Source organism: Macrosteles quadrilineatus, unplaced genomic scaffold, assembly GCF_028750875.1.
Source record: "Macrosteles quadrilineatus isolate MER2022 unplaced genomic scaffold, UCM_ALF_1.0 Scaffold_9__3_contigs__length_116548681, whole genome shotgun sequence".
Lineage (NCBI taxonomy): Eukaryota > Metazoa > Arthropoda > Insecta > Hemiptera > Cicadellidae > Macrosteles > Macrosteles quadrilineatus.
Window position 1 is genome coordinate 82,260,680 of NW_026542602.1, and position 15,697 is coordinate 82,276,376.

At 34.3% G+C, this 15,697-nt stretch overlaps 1 protein-coding gene across 1 annotated transcript; it reads right to left on the reverse strand.

Annotated features, from left to right (window-relative positions):
* Positions 1-2,282: 2,282 nt before the first annotated feature.
* Positions 2,283-15,362, reverse strand: LOC129002426 (calcium-binding protein SP84-like). Its single transcript, XM_054430219.1, has 19 exons — positions 15,159-15,362; positions 13,197-13,339; positions 12,642-12,698; positions 12,034-12,142; positions 11,267-11,391; positions 11,057-11,104; positions 9,722-9,845; positions 8,972-9,105; positions 8,589-8,639; positions 7,826-7,958; positions 7,359-7,516; positions 6,678-6,725; positions 6,418-6,535; positions 5,715-5,842; positions 4,994-5,041; positions 4,340-4,466; positions 3,790-3,923; positions 3,015-3,095; positions 2,283-2,442 (listed from the first exon to the last, which is right to left on the reverse strand). The coding sequence occupies exons 1-19, from the start codon at positions 15,347-15,349 to the stop codon at positions 2,354-2,356; spliced, it is 2,046 nt and encodes a 681-aa protein (XP_054286194.1). The 5' UTR covers positions 15,350-15,362; the 3' UTR covers positions 2,283-2,353.
* Between the last annotated feature and the right edge of the window lie 335 nt (positions 15,363-15,697).

Consider the following 15,697-nt stretch of genomic DNA (forward strand, 5'->3'; position numbering starts at 1 on the left):
AGCCGCCTGGACATTAATTCGGAGGGTATCAGCCCAGAAGAAACCGGAGTGTGATGCTTCAATCACTGCCGAAGATTTCAACAACTTCTTCATTCAATCTGTCAAGGAGGCGAGGAACAACATACAGGCATCGCCTGTGGCACCAGCAGTTTTTCTTCAACATGCGAGAAGGCCCAGCTCCGACTTCAAGTGGGAAATGGTGACCAGTGAAAGTGTGCTCAGAGTTGTTTCGGAAATGAAAGTTTCGAAAAGTAAAGATGTGTACGGGCTTTCAACAAGTGTTATAAAGCATGTAATACAAGCAATCTTGACCCCACTTGCTATTTCCATCAATTGTTGTCTTGCTGAGGGTAGCTTTCCAAATTCCCAAAAAATTTCTAGAGTTGTCCCAATTTTCAAGAAAGGTGATAAGTCTCAAATGAAAAATTACCGCCCAATATCTTTAGTCCCTGTCATAGGAAAAATTATGGAGGCGGTAGTGAAAACTCAGATATGTAAATTTTTAGATATCCATAGTTTATTGTCTGATTCCCAATTTGGTTTCCGTAAAGGGTTGTCTACTACTGATGCCCTAGAAGAAATGATCTCAGAGATCCTTTTGGCTTTTGAAGGCGGAAGTCTTGCCCAGATCACTGCCTGTGATCTGAGCAAGGCTTTCGATTGTGTTGATCACCAAATTCTTTTAAATAAGCTTAATCACTATGGCATCGGTGGTGTTCAACTCAAGTTCTTTGAATCATATCTGAGTGGGAGAAGTCAATATGTTGATGCAGTTGGTAATGTGTCAAATTGTTCTGAAGTGAACACCGGAGTGCCACAGGGTTCAGTGATTGGACCACTACTTTTTATTCTGGTAATTAATGATATAGCTAGCAATATAACCAACTCATCAACTATTATATTTGCTGATGATACTAGTTTTTTAAGTGTCCATTCAGATTATGACCATCTCAAATCAACAATTGAACAAACTCTAGATAAAGCTAAGATGTGGTTCAGCTCAAATAACCTCCTTTTAAACCTAGAAAAAACTCAAAATCTTCTTTGTACTCTAAGGGCCAACAACCAGGATCAGAAAACAAATATTAAAATTCTAGGAGTTGTAATTGATAGTACTTTATCTTGGGAAAAACATGTTGAGTTAGTATGTTGTAAACTATCTAGAGTCACTTTCTTGCTCAAATCACTGATGGATATTGTACCTGAGTCATATGTTAGAACAGCTTATTTCGCATTTTTCCAGTCAGTCATAAATTATGGCCTAATTCTTTGGGGAAATAGTGCCCATATAGATCAAGTTTTGTTAATCCAAAAAAAAGCACTTCGTATTTTGAATAAGGTTTCTCTTGAAAAAAATGGAAAGCTTAGGCATAAACCTTTGTTTAAAAAATGTAAAATTCAAACTGTGATAAATTTGTATATATTTGTTTGCTTGGTGAAGGTGAAAAAAGATTTTAATTTAGGTTTATTAGTTTTAAGATCAGATATCCATAGCCATAATACAAGAAACCAATCTATGCTAGACCTGCCATATACTAGGTTAAGCAAATGTCAAGATAGTTTTAATATAGTTAGTTTGAAATTATTTAATAAGTTAAGTGATAGCTGTAAATTTCTGGAGCTTAAAGTGTTTAAAAAAAGGTTGTATGACTGGCTGATCCAAAATCCTTTTTACAGCCTAGAAGAATTTTATAAAGAGCATTCTGTTAATTTTTAAATCAGTATTATAGTTATAAGCCTATCTGTTACAAATTGTATGTTATGTATTTTTTATTTATTTTGCATGTAAAATGACACTGTCTATTGCATGTATGTAATGCTGAAAGACAATAAATGATGATTCTGATTCTGATTCTGATTCTGACAATGAGTCAGTTATGTTAGATTGTAGACATTTTCCCCCTAGGACGCTAAGCACGAGCCTGGGATTATTCTCACATTCCTTCAGACTAGATCTAGGGGTTGCGGCATTATCACTTAGATAAAATCCATTGGTTATTTGGTGGGATTGTACCCGGGACCACAGGGACCGATGTTCCACGCTTTAACCACTAGACCAGCTCGCTCCCCAGTTTGTAGACATTAGCAATGGCCACATTATATAGTAATAATGTGCAATTATGGTAGTTTCCTATAATGTGATAATAACAATAGTACATGTATAGGACTTAAGTGCACACCTTTGCTAACCATAACCACTCAAATTCTAAAATTGATTTTACTCAACCAAGCTTTTTTCTCAATTGTATTATGTTAACACGAGGCAAACAAATTAAAATCAATTTTTAAGTCAGAGTAGATTTTATTTTGACTCTACTTATGATACAATTGTAAGTCGCAGGGACGATGATTTTTACACGGTTAAGACACCCTTTGGGTTGGTGAATTTGTTTACGTAGCAATCGATCTCGGCCTTCTGTGACTTTTCCTTCTTGGTGCACTCTGCAAACAGAACAATATGTTAGTTTTAACCTGTACAGTGGAGCATAATACACCTCTGTTGAGAATAGCCTGATTCTGTTGGGATCGAGTAATAATGACAATACAAATTTTCAACAATTTTAAATTCCTTTTTGTTATTTATTTCCTTCCTAATTACGATAAAAAGAATATACAAAACTGTACAAATATTTTTTTATTGTGTTATTTCCTGACGCAATTTGAAATGGTAAGGACGAAATGGTTTTACATAAATGATTTCAGTTGTCTATTTACTTGACTTAGTGGTATTAATTAATTGATGGGCATACATATAGACCAAGAGTTAAAATATCACTCACGAATTGAAAATTGGGATTAAAGTTCATCCTAAATGCATTCAACACTATTGACAGTTTGTTTTCCTTTTGGTGATTTGCTGTGCTGTATTTCTTGTATACATAAACTGTTCAACATAAAAAAGTGTTTAGACGTACAATGCATCATCTGTCGTGTTATAATCTAATGCAATGTTTCATACAACTTTGCAGTCGACTATGGATATTGAGCGGTTGACTGGAGGGTAGGCTACTTACCATCCTCGAATACATCCTTGATATACCAGTTGGTTTGCGTGCTAGGTCCGAAGTTGCGGGAGTTGATGTACATCCAGAATTCTGAAAGAAATTTTAAGTTCATATATCAACTTATATTTTTAGCATTGACTATTCAGTATCCAATAGCAATGGTTTTAGGCTTCATATTATTAATCACTGAATTTAAAGAGTTTGCATTACAGTTATCTTTTATGGGAAATCAAGCTGTGGCCGCCACTGGACAGTCGACACTAAACGCGATGGCTCTGTAGCTCCAGTGTAGAGCTGTGTGTAGATTATGATTATAGAAGCTACAATCAGCTATAAAATACTATATACGTTACTTATATACGCGAGTGACCCTAATCGACCCGAACTAAAGTTTTACAACCGAGGCGACGCCAAAGTAGGGAAATGAGCGAGGGATGAAAATATACTTTTTTCCATGCGATGAACCATAGTTTTCGTCATATTGTAACATTATCTAAACAAACTAATACTTTTCAAACCCACCACCCTACACCACTCACAACCTGTATTAGCTGTTTTTTAACTGTAACTACAAATATAAAAACCGGACGAAAATAAAAAGTTTGCTCATAAACGTGCTTGTTTTAGATTATAGGATTTGACCATTTCGTCCAAAAGATTTTAGACACTAGGGCATTCTGTGACTGGCTCACACAACTACATTCTTTTTTAATAACAGCAATTGTGACAGCTGGTCCATATAGATGGGATGGGATGTTGAATTGGTTTATGTGCGGGTGCGTACCTCTAAAGTTGACATTATGGTCCTCGTCTCCGTGTACGTCAAGTCCGTCGATGTATTTCAACAAGGCAGCGACATCTGCGTTGTTATTGAAGTCAGCATCTGTCAGTTCCTGGTCATTGTTCTTGTCCAGTACACTGTACATTTAAAGGTATAAGAGTAATACATGGTAATACTTACATATTGATTGCACTAAAATATTCTGTAGGTCATCGGTTTTCGATGGTATGTTCTCTTGCACTCTGGGTTAATATGCACGGCACAATGTTGCAATATTCTGATCTAAATGAGCACTTATTATCATTTAGTACTCGAGAAGGGATTCCAGTGTTTTACTATGGTTTTAACTAGGATACAGTTTATTTTACAGTCTCGATCAACAATTTTAATTTAAATTGTAAGAGTGCTAGTCTACAGTCTAGCATTGTATTATAAGTTGCCTTAATATCGACCATCAACTATCAAGCCAGAAACAAGAACAAACTAGTTTTTTAAAACATGTACATGTCTATTTTGATAATTTGTCTATCTAGGATCAGAATGAAACACTTACTCAAACAACTCTTCTACGTCGTACTCAGTCATGTCGTTGTTGAGGTATTCAAACAAGATGTTGTCGTAGGCACCCTCTTGGATGGTGGTGAACTCCAAACCAGTGTGCAAGTTGACCAGAGATTGCTCTAATGAAATGATCAAAGCCATGTCAGACAAAGGAATAAATATCGTAGGTTTATATACTTATAAAGTATTTGCAAATCGACTTAACAATTGAAATAGTTTTATCTGGTTAGCGAATACAGGAAATGCACTTTTTTAATTACGGGGGTTTTCACGTAGGGGTATCATAATAATTTTCTCATTTTCCATATTGGCCATGGAATATCCAAATGTTTAAAACGGTGGTATTGTCCCAATACCATAGCTACTTTATATAGGCTTATACTTTATATAGGTATATATAGGCATATACTTAAATATAGGCATACGAGTTACAACTGTATTCTATTTTGCTTAGGAACAACCGAGATTTGAAACGACAGTGTGTGTCAAAAGTATCTTAGGCCACCACCATTCTGTACTGGACATGTGTTGGTAATCAGTTTATACAGTTTTAACAGTTTGTGCTAACTAGATTTTCGTTGCATTCATTATTTACCTAGGTACTACAGTGTTTATGTTTATTTTGTATAGTTATGCCAGAACTTACTCTCGTATCTGTCAGCGAGCTCTTGCTGCTTGGCGTACCATGTGAATTCTGGAAATAACAATGAATCAAAATGAATAATGAAAATTGAACATTACAGTCTAGTGTTTATAAAGTCAGTAACCTAACTTTATATTTATAATTTATGTGGGCTCGGATGTTACCAATGGGCTTTGCTTATTATTGTCTTGTTCATGAATTAAGCTTTATAAGTCCTTCATTTATTTAGTTTCCAAGCTTCAAAGGGGATTTGCATTAATTACAATGACAAATACTTGCTTATATATTCTGAACAGTATTTTTTTTTTTTTTTTTTTTTTTTTTTTTTTTTTTTTTTTACTCTACATGAAAGATTGCATACCCAAGTTTAAAAAAGAAGATAGCTTTACGTTTATGGGTAATGTTATTTTCTCTTAAATACAGTATTTCGGAAGGTTTTAAAATTAGCAGCCATACTTACATCACTGTAATATGGTTTAGAGTTCTACTTGGTGTATTATAGCAACTTACTGTATGGTTGTTTATTTGTTCTCCAAAGATCTACTCTCTCACCAACTCACACATTCTTCCATTCGACACTTTATAACAACTTAACAGAACTAATAGTAGATCTACTTATAACGCAGCGAAAATGCGAGATATGTACTCAATTATTGTAGTAACGTGGACAGTTGCTTATCTGATAAAGGCCTTGGCCATGCAGTGTAAAACATATGGTACTAACCGAAAAGAGAGATAATTTTTCCTCCTTGTCCAGCCTCATCCAGGAACATCTGTTCAGTTTCTTGGTCCTTAAGTTTCTCCTCGTTTTTGTCCTCCACAGTGATCTTGTCATCGTCTCCAGCGTAGTGCCTACACACAGTTTAGCGTGTCACGAATAACTACATAATAAAAGATCACTCGTTTCCATCAACAAAATTACAAGTTAAGTTGAAATTACGTGATTCGCCAAACATTATTAGCGTATATTAGCTTATCGAGGGTGGTTATGCCAAGTGCAACCGGGTACACGAATAAAAAACCTAAAGATTCCAACGTGTCTGGTTATTTTGCAGGTTGTCTTTAACTTTGATACATCTACATAGCGTAACCCGAGATATTTTCACGGCTGAAGTTAACAGTTGTCCAATATAAACGTCAGTGGGCTCCTCGTTCACAAAAGTTCACAATCAAGTCATATATAACAACATTTTTATATGATTAATGCCACAGAGTAATTGGCATGTGCTGTTTTGTAGCATTGGAAAATAAAATGAAATAAATAAACATGTCAAATAATGCTTGATTTGCTACCTACTCAATTTTTACAAAAGTATATTTTTGTCTTGTTTTAACCACGTAATGGGATTCAAACATTTCCCACGCCTACAGTTGATGGCATTGTTGTTGATTATTACCATGGTCGTGTAGGGCTACTTTATACTCACTTAAACAAATCTTTCCAGGCGTCGCAGTCCACGTACTTGAAGTTGTCAATTACGTCAGTAACCTCTGTTGGGTAGCACTGTCCACGTCCCTCGAGAGTCCGTTTTTCGAGAAGACAGTCTGCAATAAAATGGTTATCCAATATTAGATTCATAGATTTAGAAACATAGACGCCAAATCATTACAACCCTAACTAAAATTTGTGTGACATTCTAATACTACATTCCTTTAAAGAATTAATCATAATTAACTAAAGACTTACCAGATACTCCGTATACCATGTGAGGAAGGTCTACGTATTCATTGAATTCTGAAACAAGAAAAAAAGCTTAGTAGAATATTTGATTTGACTATAGCTAGAATGAATCAACGTAAATCAAGCGATTGTTTGCTATAGACATAGACAATTTAGTCTATGCTATAGATTTGTGACGATAGTTGAGAAGAAAGACGATAATGTTGTGAATAACACATTGTTTTTTTATATACTCGTATTATTCACGATTTACTTAGTCTTTTATTTACTATCTCAGGACTTTATGAGGTATTGAACTTTCATATACTGTAACACAAGTAAACTTTCCACAAAACATGAATGTAAAGTTAACTGTAAGATAGGACCATGATGTCCTAAATTATCAATAAGGAGTTGCATTTCATTTCATTAAATGTCAGAAGTAGAATATTTTTTTTGCCAAACTAACACGACACTTTTAATTTCCCCTGTTCCCATACTCAACAGTTTTTTCAGTGGTCGAAAAAGAAAATAGATAAGAATATTTACAAATCGATTCCTCAAAATATATCACAAGTGTTGGTTATGTAAGGAAAGCTTAATATTCTCCGCGATAAATACATGAAAATTCATAAATCGATTCAAGCATGGAATTCATTCATAAGTCTCACTCTTGTGTGATATTCAATGTAAAAGCACTGACTCTACCTTCCAAGTCAACGTCGACGTCATCGTCCTCAGAGTCCATCTCGTGGATAAACCTGACGATGGCAGCCTCATGCATCTCGGGTGCTCCAACTTGGTCAATGTCTTCCAAGTCTTTCTTTGAGATTACGCTGTCCTTGTCTTCATTTGACTCAATGGCCCTATAAAATTGCATCAAACATTCAACCATTTGTAAAATGAAGCTAGAGCTGAATATACCACCAGCACCGCTTGTCAAAATTCCGTAATTTTAATGTATTAAAGGTGGTTTAGTAGTTTCTGGGCTGCATATAATTTTAGTTACCAAAATAAATTCTTTCGAGTACAGGACTACAAATCTTTGAGTCTCCTCTTTTTTCGTAATTGCTTAGAACAGAGACAATATTTTTCCGACAAAACAATGAAACAACTAGTCCTACTCTGTCGAAAGGTATACAAAATGAGTTCATTATTTACAACCGATGACTTACTCGTAGGCGATTAGCATCTCTAGGTCATTCATGACCAGATCGATGGGGTCGTGTGTGTCGATGATCATTTCCTTGAGCAAGCCCAAGACACAGGATATCTCTTCCTTCTGGCTGGTCAATGGCTCAATACATTCTGAAACCAGACGAAACCAAATGAGTCGCAGAGGACTGAACGAGTTCCTGGTGTAACAGATTCAGACAATCGTTCGTTTATCCCGTGTTAATCGGTCTTCAAGTGTTGAAACTAACTCCATATTTTCCCAATCCCAACACTTTAGGTCTGTTGATTTACACGGGACAAAGACACAGTTGTTCGTCTTATAGCCTAGATTACAGTATTCTCGGATGTCGAATTAACTAGTTTTAAATATATTCCCTAAATTTCCATTTTATGTGGCGCATTCAGAAAGGCTTAGTTTGTCCACCCGGACATTGTAACCGGTCAGGTAACCTTCCTCAACTAAACCTGACACAGGTTATGGTCCAGTCCTTAATATATTGTAACGTGTATGGCATTTATACATTAATTAATAATGTAAGCTCAATGAGTATATTAAAATCTTGCATGTGTTTTGTGATGGTGTCAGTTTTCGTTAGTGTTTTAAAACAGGAAAAGATTTTCTTTTTGCTTGGTAAAAATTTATATTATTTGTTCAAATAAGATACCAAGCTTCAACAGGCCAATTAAAAAAAGATAATTGAACAATTAACAATCAAGTTTAAAAAAAAACCAATTTTAAAAGTGATAAAAGCGATTGCTTACCATTTTCAGCCTGGTATTGGACGGTGGGTGACCTCATGTAGGTGCGGAACTCTAAACGAAAAAATATATATCAGGACATGAAATATATACCAAATACCAACCAATACAAATTATATACCAATCAGGTTATTCTGTCAAAATATACTTTCAAATCTATTGTATTAAAATGCATAATTGTATTACATTAGATTAAAGTAATAGTATAATAAATACAAAAACCACGAGTGCTATAAATTACTTATGCATTTTTTCAGAACCATCTCAGTGTATTTAATAATTATTATTATAGAACGTATATGAAATACATCACCACAACTATGTTCAACTACCAATAGAACTGTCAGATAAAATAATGTTAGTTTTATTGTTTGTTAGGAGCGTACCTGAGTAATCAATATCTCCCTTGTCCTTAGGATTGGTGTCCAACATGTCCATCATTTTTTCGGTTACTTCTACGCCGATGAACTGTTTCAGCTCAGCATTATCAATTTTCTTGTTGCCGTTGACGTCAATACCACTGAAAGTAATAGGAATATTAAAGGAAAGTCTTTAAATCGTATTAAATTTAAGGCGTCATAATCTCAAAACGATAGAGTAGTATATTTAAAAATAAATGTTAAAAGTTCAGTACAGTACATCGTCGTCGTCAATGAACTTTACTTTCTTTTGCGGGATTATCGACATATGTGTTGGAATTTATCATTTAAATGAAAACTTTTTGGTTTTTGGAGAATTTTCCATATGGGAATAAGCATTGCCGTAGGTTTCATGGTAAGACTTATCTCCGGGCCGATTTGCTTTCTAGTTTTGATTTCCCCAGAGGCAAAAAATACCATAAGCTTAAATAAATAATAAGAAAATAATTGAAAATAAAAATAAGAATATATTTTATATAATATATTTTCTCTTATATAAAACTACAATGAACTATAATTAGGGAGTAAAATGTGAAAACCGCTTAAAAAATGATATTATAAATGTGTAGATTTCATACTACTGTATTTAAATGTTTCATCTAATGCACATGTACTTGTGGCAAAGTGGGATTATTTTCCACTGGCATTTGAGTGTGTAGTAATTTGTAAAAGTTTTATGGAACGAATGTAAGTTTAATCCGATTTATTTCATGTTACCTGAACACAACTGCGATGTCCAACTCAGTAAGGTCCATCTCGACGTACTCTTTTATTTCCTTGATGAGACATTTGATGTCAAAGTCAAGATCTCCAGTTGCCTTATTGATTGATGTTCTACAAACTGAACAAGCAATTCTTTGTGTCATATATAGTACCAAAACAACATAGACATAGTTTATTCATGAATACAAATACATTAAGTCTCATTCGTCATTGAATTATAAAAATAAATCCCCCCCTTACAGCTACATTCGCAGATAAAATACAGAACGTAGGCCTACGTCTGAAGCTTATTATTCACTTTTGTTTTAGTCGCTGCTGTTTATAAAACGCAACAACGAGAATCGTTAAAAAAGATAGATCTGAACGAATTCAAACAATAAAACAGTTTTCCATATGGAAACATTCTTTACGATATTTAGGTTTCAAAAATCTATATATTAATACGCAAGCAGTTGTCTTTTCACAGTCATAACTCGATAACTGCTTGGTGGATTTTAACGTTTGAGGTGTCAAATTAAAGGTAATTTCACGTAGATGTGCAAATATGTCTATATTAAGAAAGAGCAACACATAATTACAGTTAAGGGCTAAAGTTTCGAAACGGTGGCGCAATCTTTTGGCATTCAATCAAACTTAATACCCTTTGATTACAACTAACATATGGACGTAGATTGAAATAGTTCTTAAGGTTAGCCACAGACAGCAGGACTTATAGCTTCGAGAGCAAAGCCGGAATTTATATTCTGATTTTAACATCATTCTGTTAACTAAGTTTGGTTCATAAATAAAGATGAGTTTGCAACACTTACTTGACAAAAAATGTTTGTAATAAGGAGTTAGATGTACATCGTAATACGAGTACAATAAACTTAGCTTTGGTTTTAGTTCAGGGTGATGAAGTGAATGTTTAAAAGTGATTAGTCGCACTGCAGTTACCCGTCGTTACATTGCCATATAATTAATTTATAATTAGAATTGTTGATAATTTACAATGTGTATCATAATTTCTTTGTAGTGTTGTTTTATGTTGTTTGGTTAAAACTTTACAGAGAGTGGTTGACATGTACGTGCGCATAGAGTGCACCCGCCTACAGTACATAAGAAGTAACCAAAGCTGTATGAGAGCAGATCTATTAAACATTGTAGATTACTTAAAAAAAATGTACAGCATAATATTTTTCATGCTTGTATAATCAGCCTTTTACTTACTTTAGAGTGACTCTTTGATTGAGGTCTTGCTGTTTTTGTTATTTTTTCTTTTATTACAAGTTGCAGTTTCGCTCGAATTCGAGCAACGGGTTATCTAGTATAAATAAATGTATTACTTACTCCTGAAGTCGTCCTGAATGGTCTCTTGCGTGACGTACTCTGACAGCTCTGAAACATATGGATGATATTATGCAAAGAAAATGTACACATGACGTTGTTAACATTTCATTCAACATATTTGAAATTAAAGAGGTGTCAAACTAACTGTATTGTAATCAATCGACATAGTATCCGTCGTTTGATCAGAGAGGTAACGAAATTTATGCGTACCTTTCTCTGTGACCTCATCCTTTGGGTCGCCATGGTAAGCACCAAGCTCTTCAGCAGCCATCTCGGTGTCGATACTTTTAATCACCTCCTCTGCTGTCAGTTTCTTGTCATCCCCTGCAAGTGCACTGAAAGAATAGATAAGACGTTTTAGATCTAAAACAGGTTATGCATTGGGATATTGAAAACACGAATTTAACTCAATTATTTAAAACGTCAAATTAAAATGTGGTAACGAACTGTTCCATGAATGTTTCGTATTATCGTGAATATTTTTTATATTTAACACACTGACCAAACATTATAGCAAATCACTATACTATGAATCCACGTTAAAATGCTATGATGAAATTTTAAAAAAATCCAAAAATCCCCCCTCCTAAAAACTCAATATTAAAATGAAAAATACAATAAAACGGGTTCCTTGGATTTAAGCTAATAACGTTAAGCAACAATTGCTCGTTAACGAAATAGGCTTAACAATTCATAATGATATTCATTGGGCTCTAAAGGGATCTTACTTTTCAAACTTGTTGTCCCCTCAAATGTTTTACTCTCTCATCCTATACCGTAATATATGGAGTAAGTATTGTTTTGAATGCCTTGAGCTATGAAGAAAATTGATCATAAATATGACATTCATAAAATACACTTTATACATGTATATGTATAAGGTACGATTTTATTGAAATATATTAGCCAAAAAGTGAAAACTTCAGTTTTTTTTATGACAATGAGTATATTTCTTTTTGACCTTGTACTACACTTACTTGAAGAGTTTATCGACATCGTCTTTGTTCAAGACAAGAGCGATGTAGGTAGCTAGCTGATCTGCCAAACAGGATTGCTTGAGTCCAGCGGAAACGTAGAATGTGCACTCTAGAGAAAATAACAAGAACAACAGTTAAGAGACGCTAAAATCTCACTTGTAAGACAATCGTACGTTATCCTTGGCCATCGGCTATTTAGCGAAAAGCTTGAAGAGAATGGGAATTTTAGGAAATAGGAAGTTTGACGATAAATGATAGCATAAATAACTGTTTACTTGTTTTAAATTTTAAAAAATGAGATACGTAGCCAGAATGTTAAGTTACGAAAAAGATGCGTTAATATAGTGCATTTAGCTAACGACTATATAGCCAGTGATACACACAGTACAATTCTATTTAATTCTTAGAAAATAGCAGTCACAATTTGAATACCTGTTGACTGCACTCACTACTACTATTTTCATTTAAAATTTAACGTCTTGTACAACCAATCATACCATCTAGGTGGCGTCCCATATCAATTGGTAATAATAAATAAATAATAATAATCTTAGGCCACTACTCGAACCAAACCAAGTTTTCAGGATTATAATTAATGCTTTACTTACCAATGAGTGCAACCTTGATGGACTTTCCGTTCACTCCGGCAATGGCTGCCTTGAGTTCTGAAATTGTAATATTATTATTAATCACCTGTAACTAACTAGCTACACACAATCACATGTAGATAGGGTAGTGGCATTCTTGTTTCACATCTTAAATTTGAATTCTTGTTTTGTTTGGACCCAATAACAGAAACATTAGTCTCGAGTACCAGTACGTTGTCATGTCTTTCAAAATACAAAAATATCCATTTTGTATTTATTAAAACATTTTGTAGCTTGTTAATTTTTGCTTAGGGTAATACAATAATCTGAGTATTATTTAATACTAAATACTACTTCTTCGTATTTTTTTATTATAATTGTAACTCAGAATACCAATTGTATTTCGGTGTCATTTTCAATAACTTACGAAATAGTCAAATTTCGGAAGTATTAAAATGACAATAATTATAATAATTTGTTATTTCATTCTGTGAATGGTGTAGGAAATGCTTACTGACCAGAATGGACAAACTTTACTATTTCGTATATCTTAGAAACAAATAGAATTCTACTAACCTTCAGCGGTCAACTTTTTGTTTTGGTCTGCGTCCAGGTATGTAAAGGCCTTAGTAATGGCATAATCGACGTCATGATGCCAGTAGAGCAGCTCCAAATCTTCTTTGTTGACGTCTGGATTTTTCCTATCTAGGTTCAGGCCCCTAAAGGACAAACATTGTTTTAGCGAATTTCCCTATAGGGAAGTAGCTATTACCATAGGTCTCATGGTAAGACTTAGGCCCGGGACCGATTTACTTTTTTCATTTTCCCCAGAGGCCAAAAACACCATTCGTTCAAATTTTTATATATATATATATATATATATATATATATATAGGGTGAGGCAATGAGAACACCACAATTTGTTTTAGCTGTCACATGTTAATTGTTGCAACAACGAATGATCAGCTGTGCTTATAACATCGATTTAACTATGCCATTTTAGTAAATTTTATGCCTGAGGCTTTTAACACTGAGATTTTGACGTGGAACTATTTTAAAAATAGTGATTCTTGTGCAAAAAACAGAGATTGTTTGGGCCATATTCCATCCTTGGTCAACATGGCGCTGTTCCAGATTGGAAAACAATGGTGAATTGGGTAAAATGATTTAGGATAAACGCTTAAACCTTAAAAATAATCTGTGGGTGCCGCAAAACTCTTTGTACACCAGCAAATGTTGAAAGAGTGCGAGTCGCAGAAGCTCAAAGTCCAAAGGGATTTGCCAGGAAGCTTTTGTTGTTGAAAGCTTTACGTTGGCTCCTTCTTTGGGAGAGGGGGGGGGGGGGTTCTAATAAGCTACTTGAAGTTCGAGGTTTTTTAAAGTCACCCCACAGATTTGCTTGAACTGAAGCTAAGAATCGTCCAAAAACTAAAGTGAACCTGAAGAAATGCTGGAAGAGTTTTTGATCGAGTTTTCAAGTGCCTTAAAAGAAATGTCAAGTAGGACAAGGACGTCACTTGCAGAATTTTGTTCTCAATAAAAGGAAAAATGACTTTGTTAAGTTAAAATGGCAAAAGATAAGCTGTGTTTTGATGTGCTATTTATATCTATAGGGTGAATATTATTGAGTTTGTACAACTTATAAATTGGGGTGCTTTCATTGCCCCACCCTGTATGTGTCCATGAACACGATAACTTGAGTAATTTTTATCAGATTTTGATGAAATTTTGTTTGAAGGTGTAAGGCGGGATAAACTTGAATGAATTCGCGATCCAGCATGATCGGACCATGGGAACAGGGTTTAATGGGGGGTTTTATGGGGTAAAAATGGGTTATTCTCACTTTTGACCCTCAAAAAACAAAATTTCCCAATTTTTCTCTAAACCTTCTTAAAGAGCTTTAAAAAAACAAACAATTCAGTATATCACAGTGTTTTTGTACGGTTATTGGTTACGGAGAAAACTAAAAAAAATTTAAATTTAAAATTCCCTTGTTATTCTTATAGAGAATATTGTAAAATGTTGTAATTTGCTTGTTTATGGATATCTTTTGATCAAACTTGGCAAATATATTCATTTTATACTAAGCAATAATTATTTTACTTAAAACACACACTTTATTAGTTTCCTTGTAGCAGCAAACCTAGGTACTCGTTAAACCTAATGCTATTTAAATAGATCGATTGAAAATCAATTCAGCCAAATGGAAATTCGCTTAGACATCAGGTTTGCTGCGGTGGGGGTATTTTATTATTAATGTCCTTCTTGTGGTCTCGTATAACCAACACCGGGCGTTCTATTAGACTTGACTAACGGGCAGGGTTATCACATTCATATCATTACGATGAAGCAGCCGCTGTTGGCAAGTAGGCCACATTCCAGTCTTTGGGCAGTTGAAAATACAGATCTTTCTGTGCATTCAAAGTTAGGGAAATACACTACTAACTTTCTTGGATTGGCAAACTATGTTAAAGTAGGGTAATTAATTGATAAAACTACTTCATATGTTAATAGTTAAAGGAAATCCAGTTTACTTACTTGAAAATATCTCCTTCGATGTTTTCAGGCAGTGAGATTTCTTCAGTCTTTTCAAAATACAGTTTATACTGTTCCCCCTTTGAGTCTATGGCTTGCACCACTTTGGCGTCCAAGTTTACTGTTTTTTTGCCAGATGTAGGAAACGCAGAAGCGACGGCTACCAAGCACAAGACAGCTGTCACGGAAATCATCTTTGTCTGAAACTGTCACAATAAGATAATAATTGATTATGCAATTATTTTTCTCCCGCCATCTTGAATTGACCGGTAGAAACCAAACCAACGATATAAAGAACTTAGTTATTTACATCGTTAGTAGAAACCCGGTCAGTTCAAGATGGCGGCTAAACATACGAATAATGTTTAACACATTAAATACTATAAAACTAATTTGTTTCCAATGATTGAGTGCTTGTTGTGCTCTTAACATATCAGAGCGTGCAGTGGGTGGAGCAAAAATAATTTTTAACTATTATTTAGAAGTTAAAATTTCATGTGAAAAAGACCAATTTACGTATTTTAAAAATGTTTTTATATTCA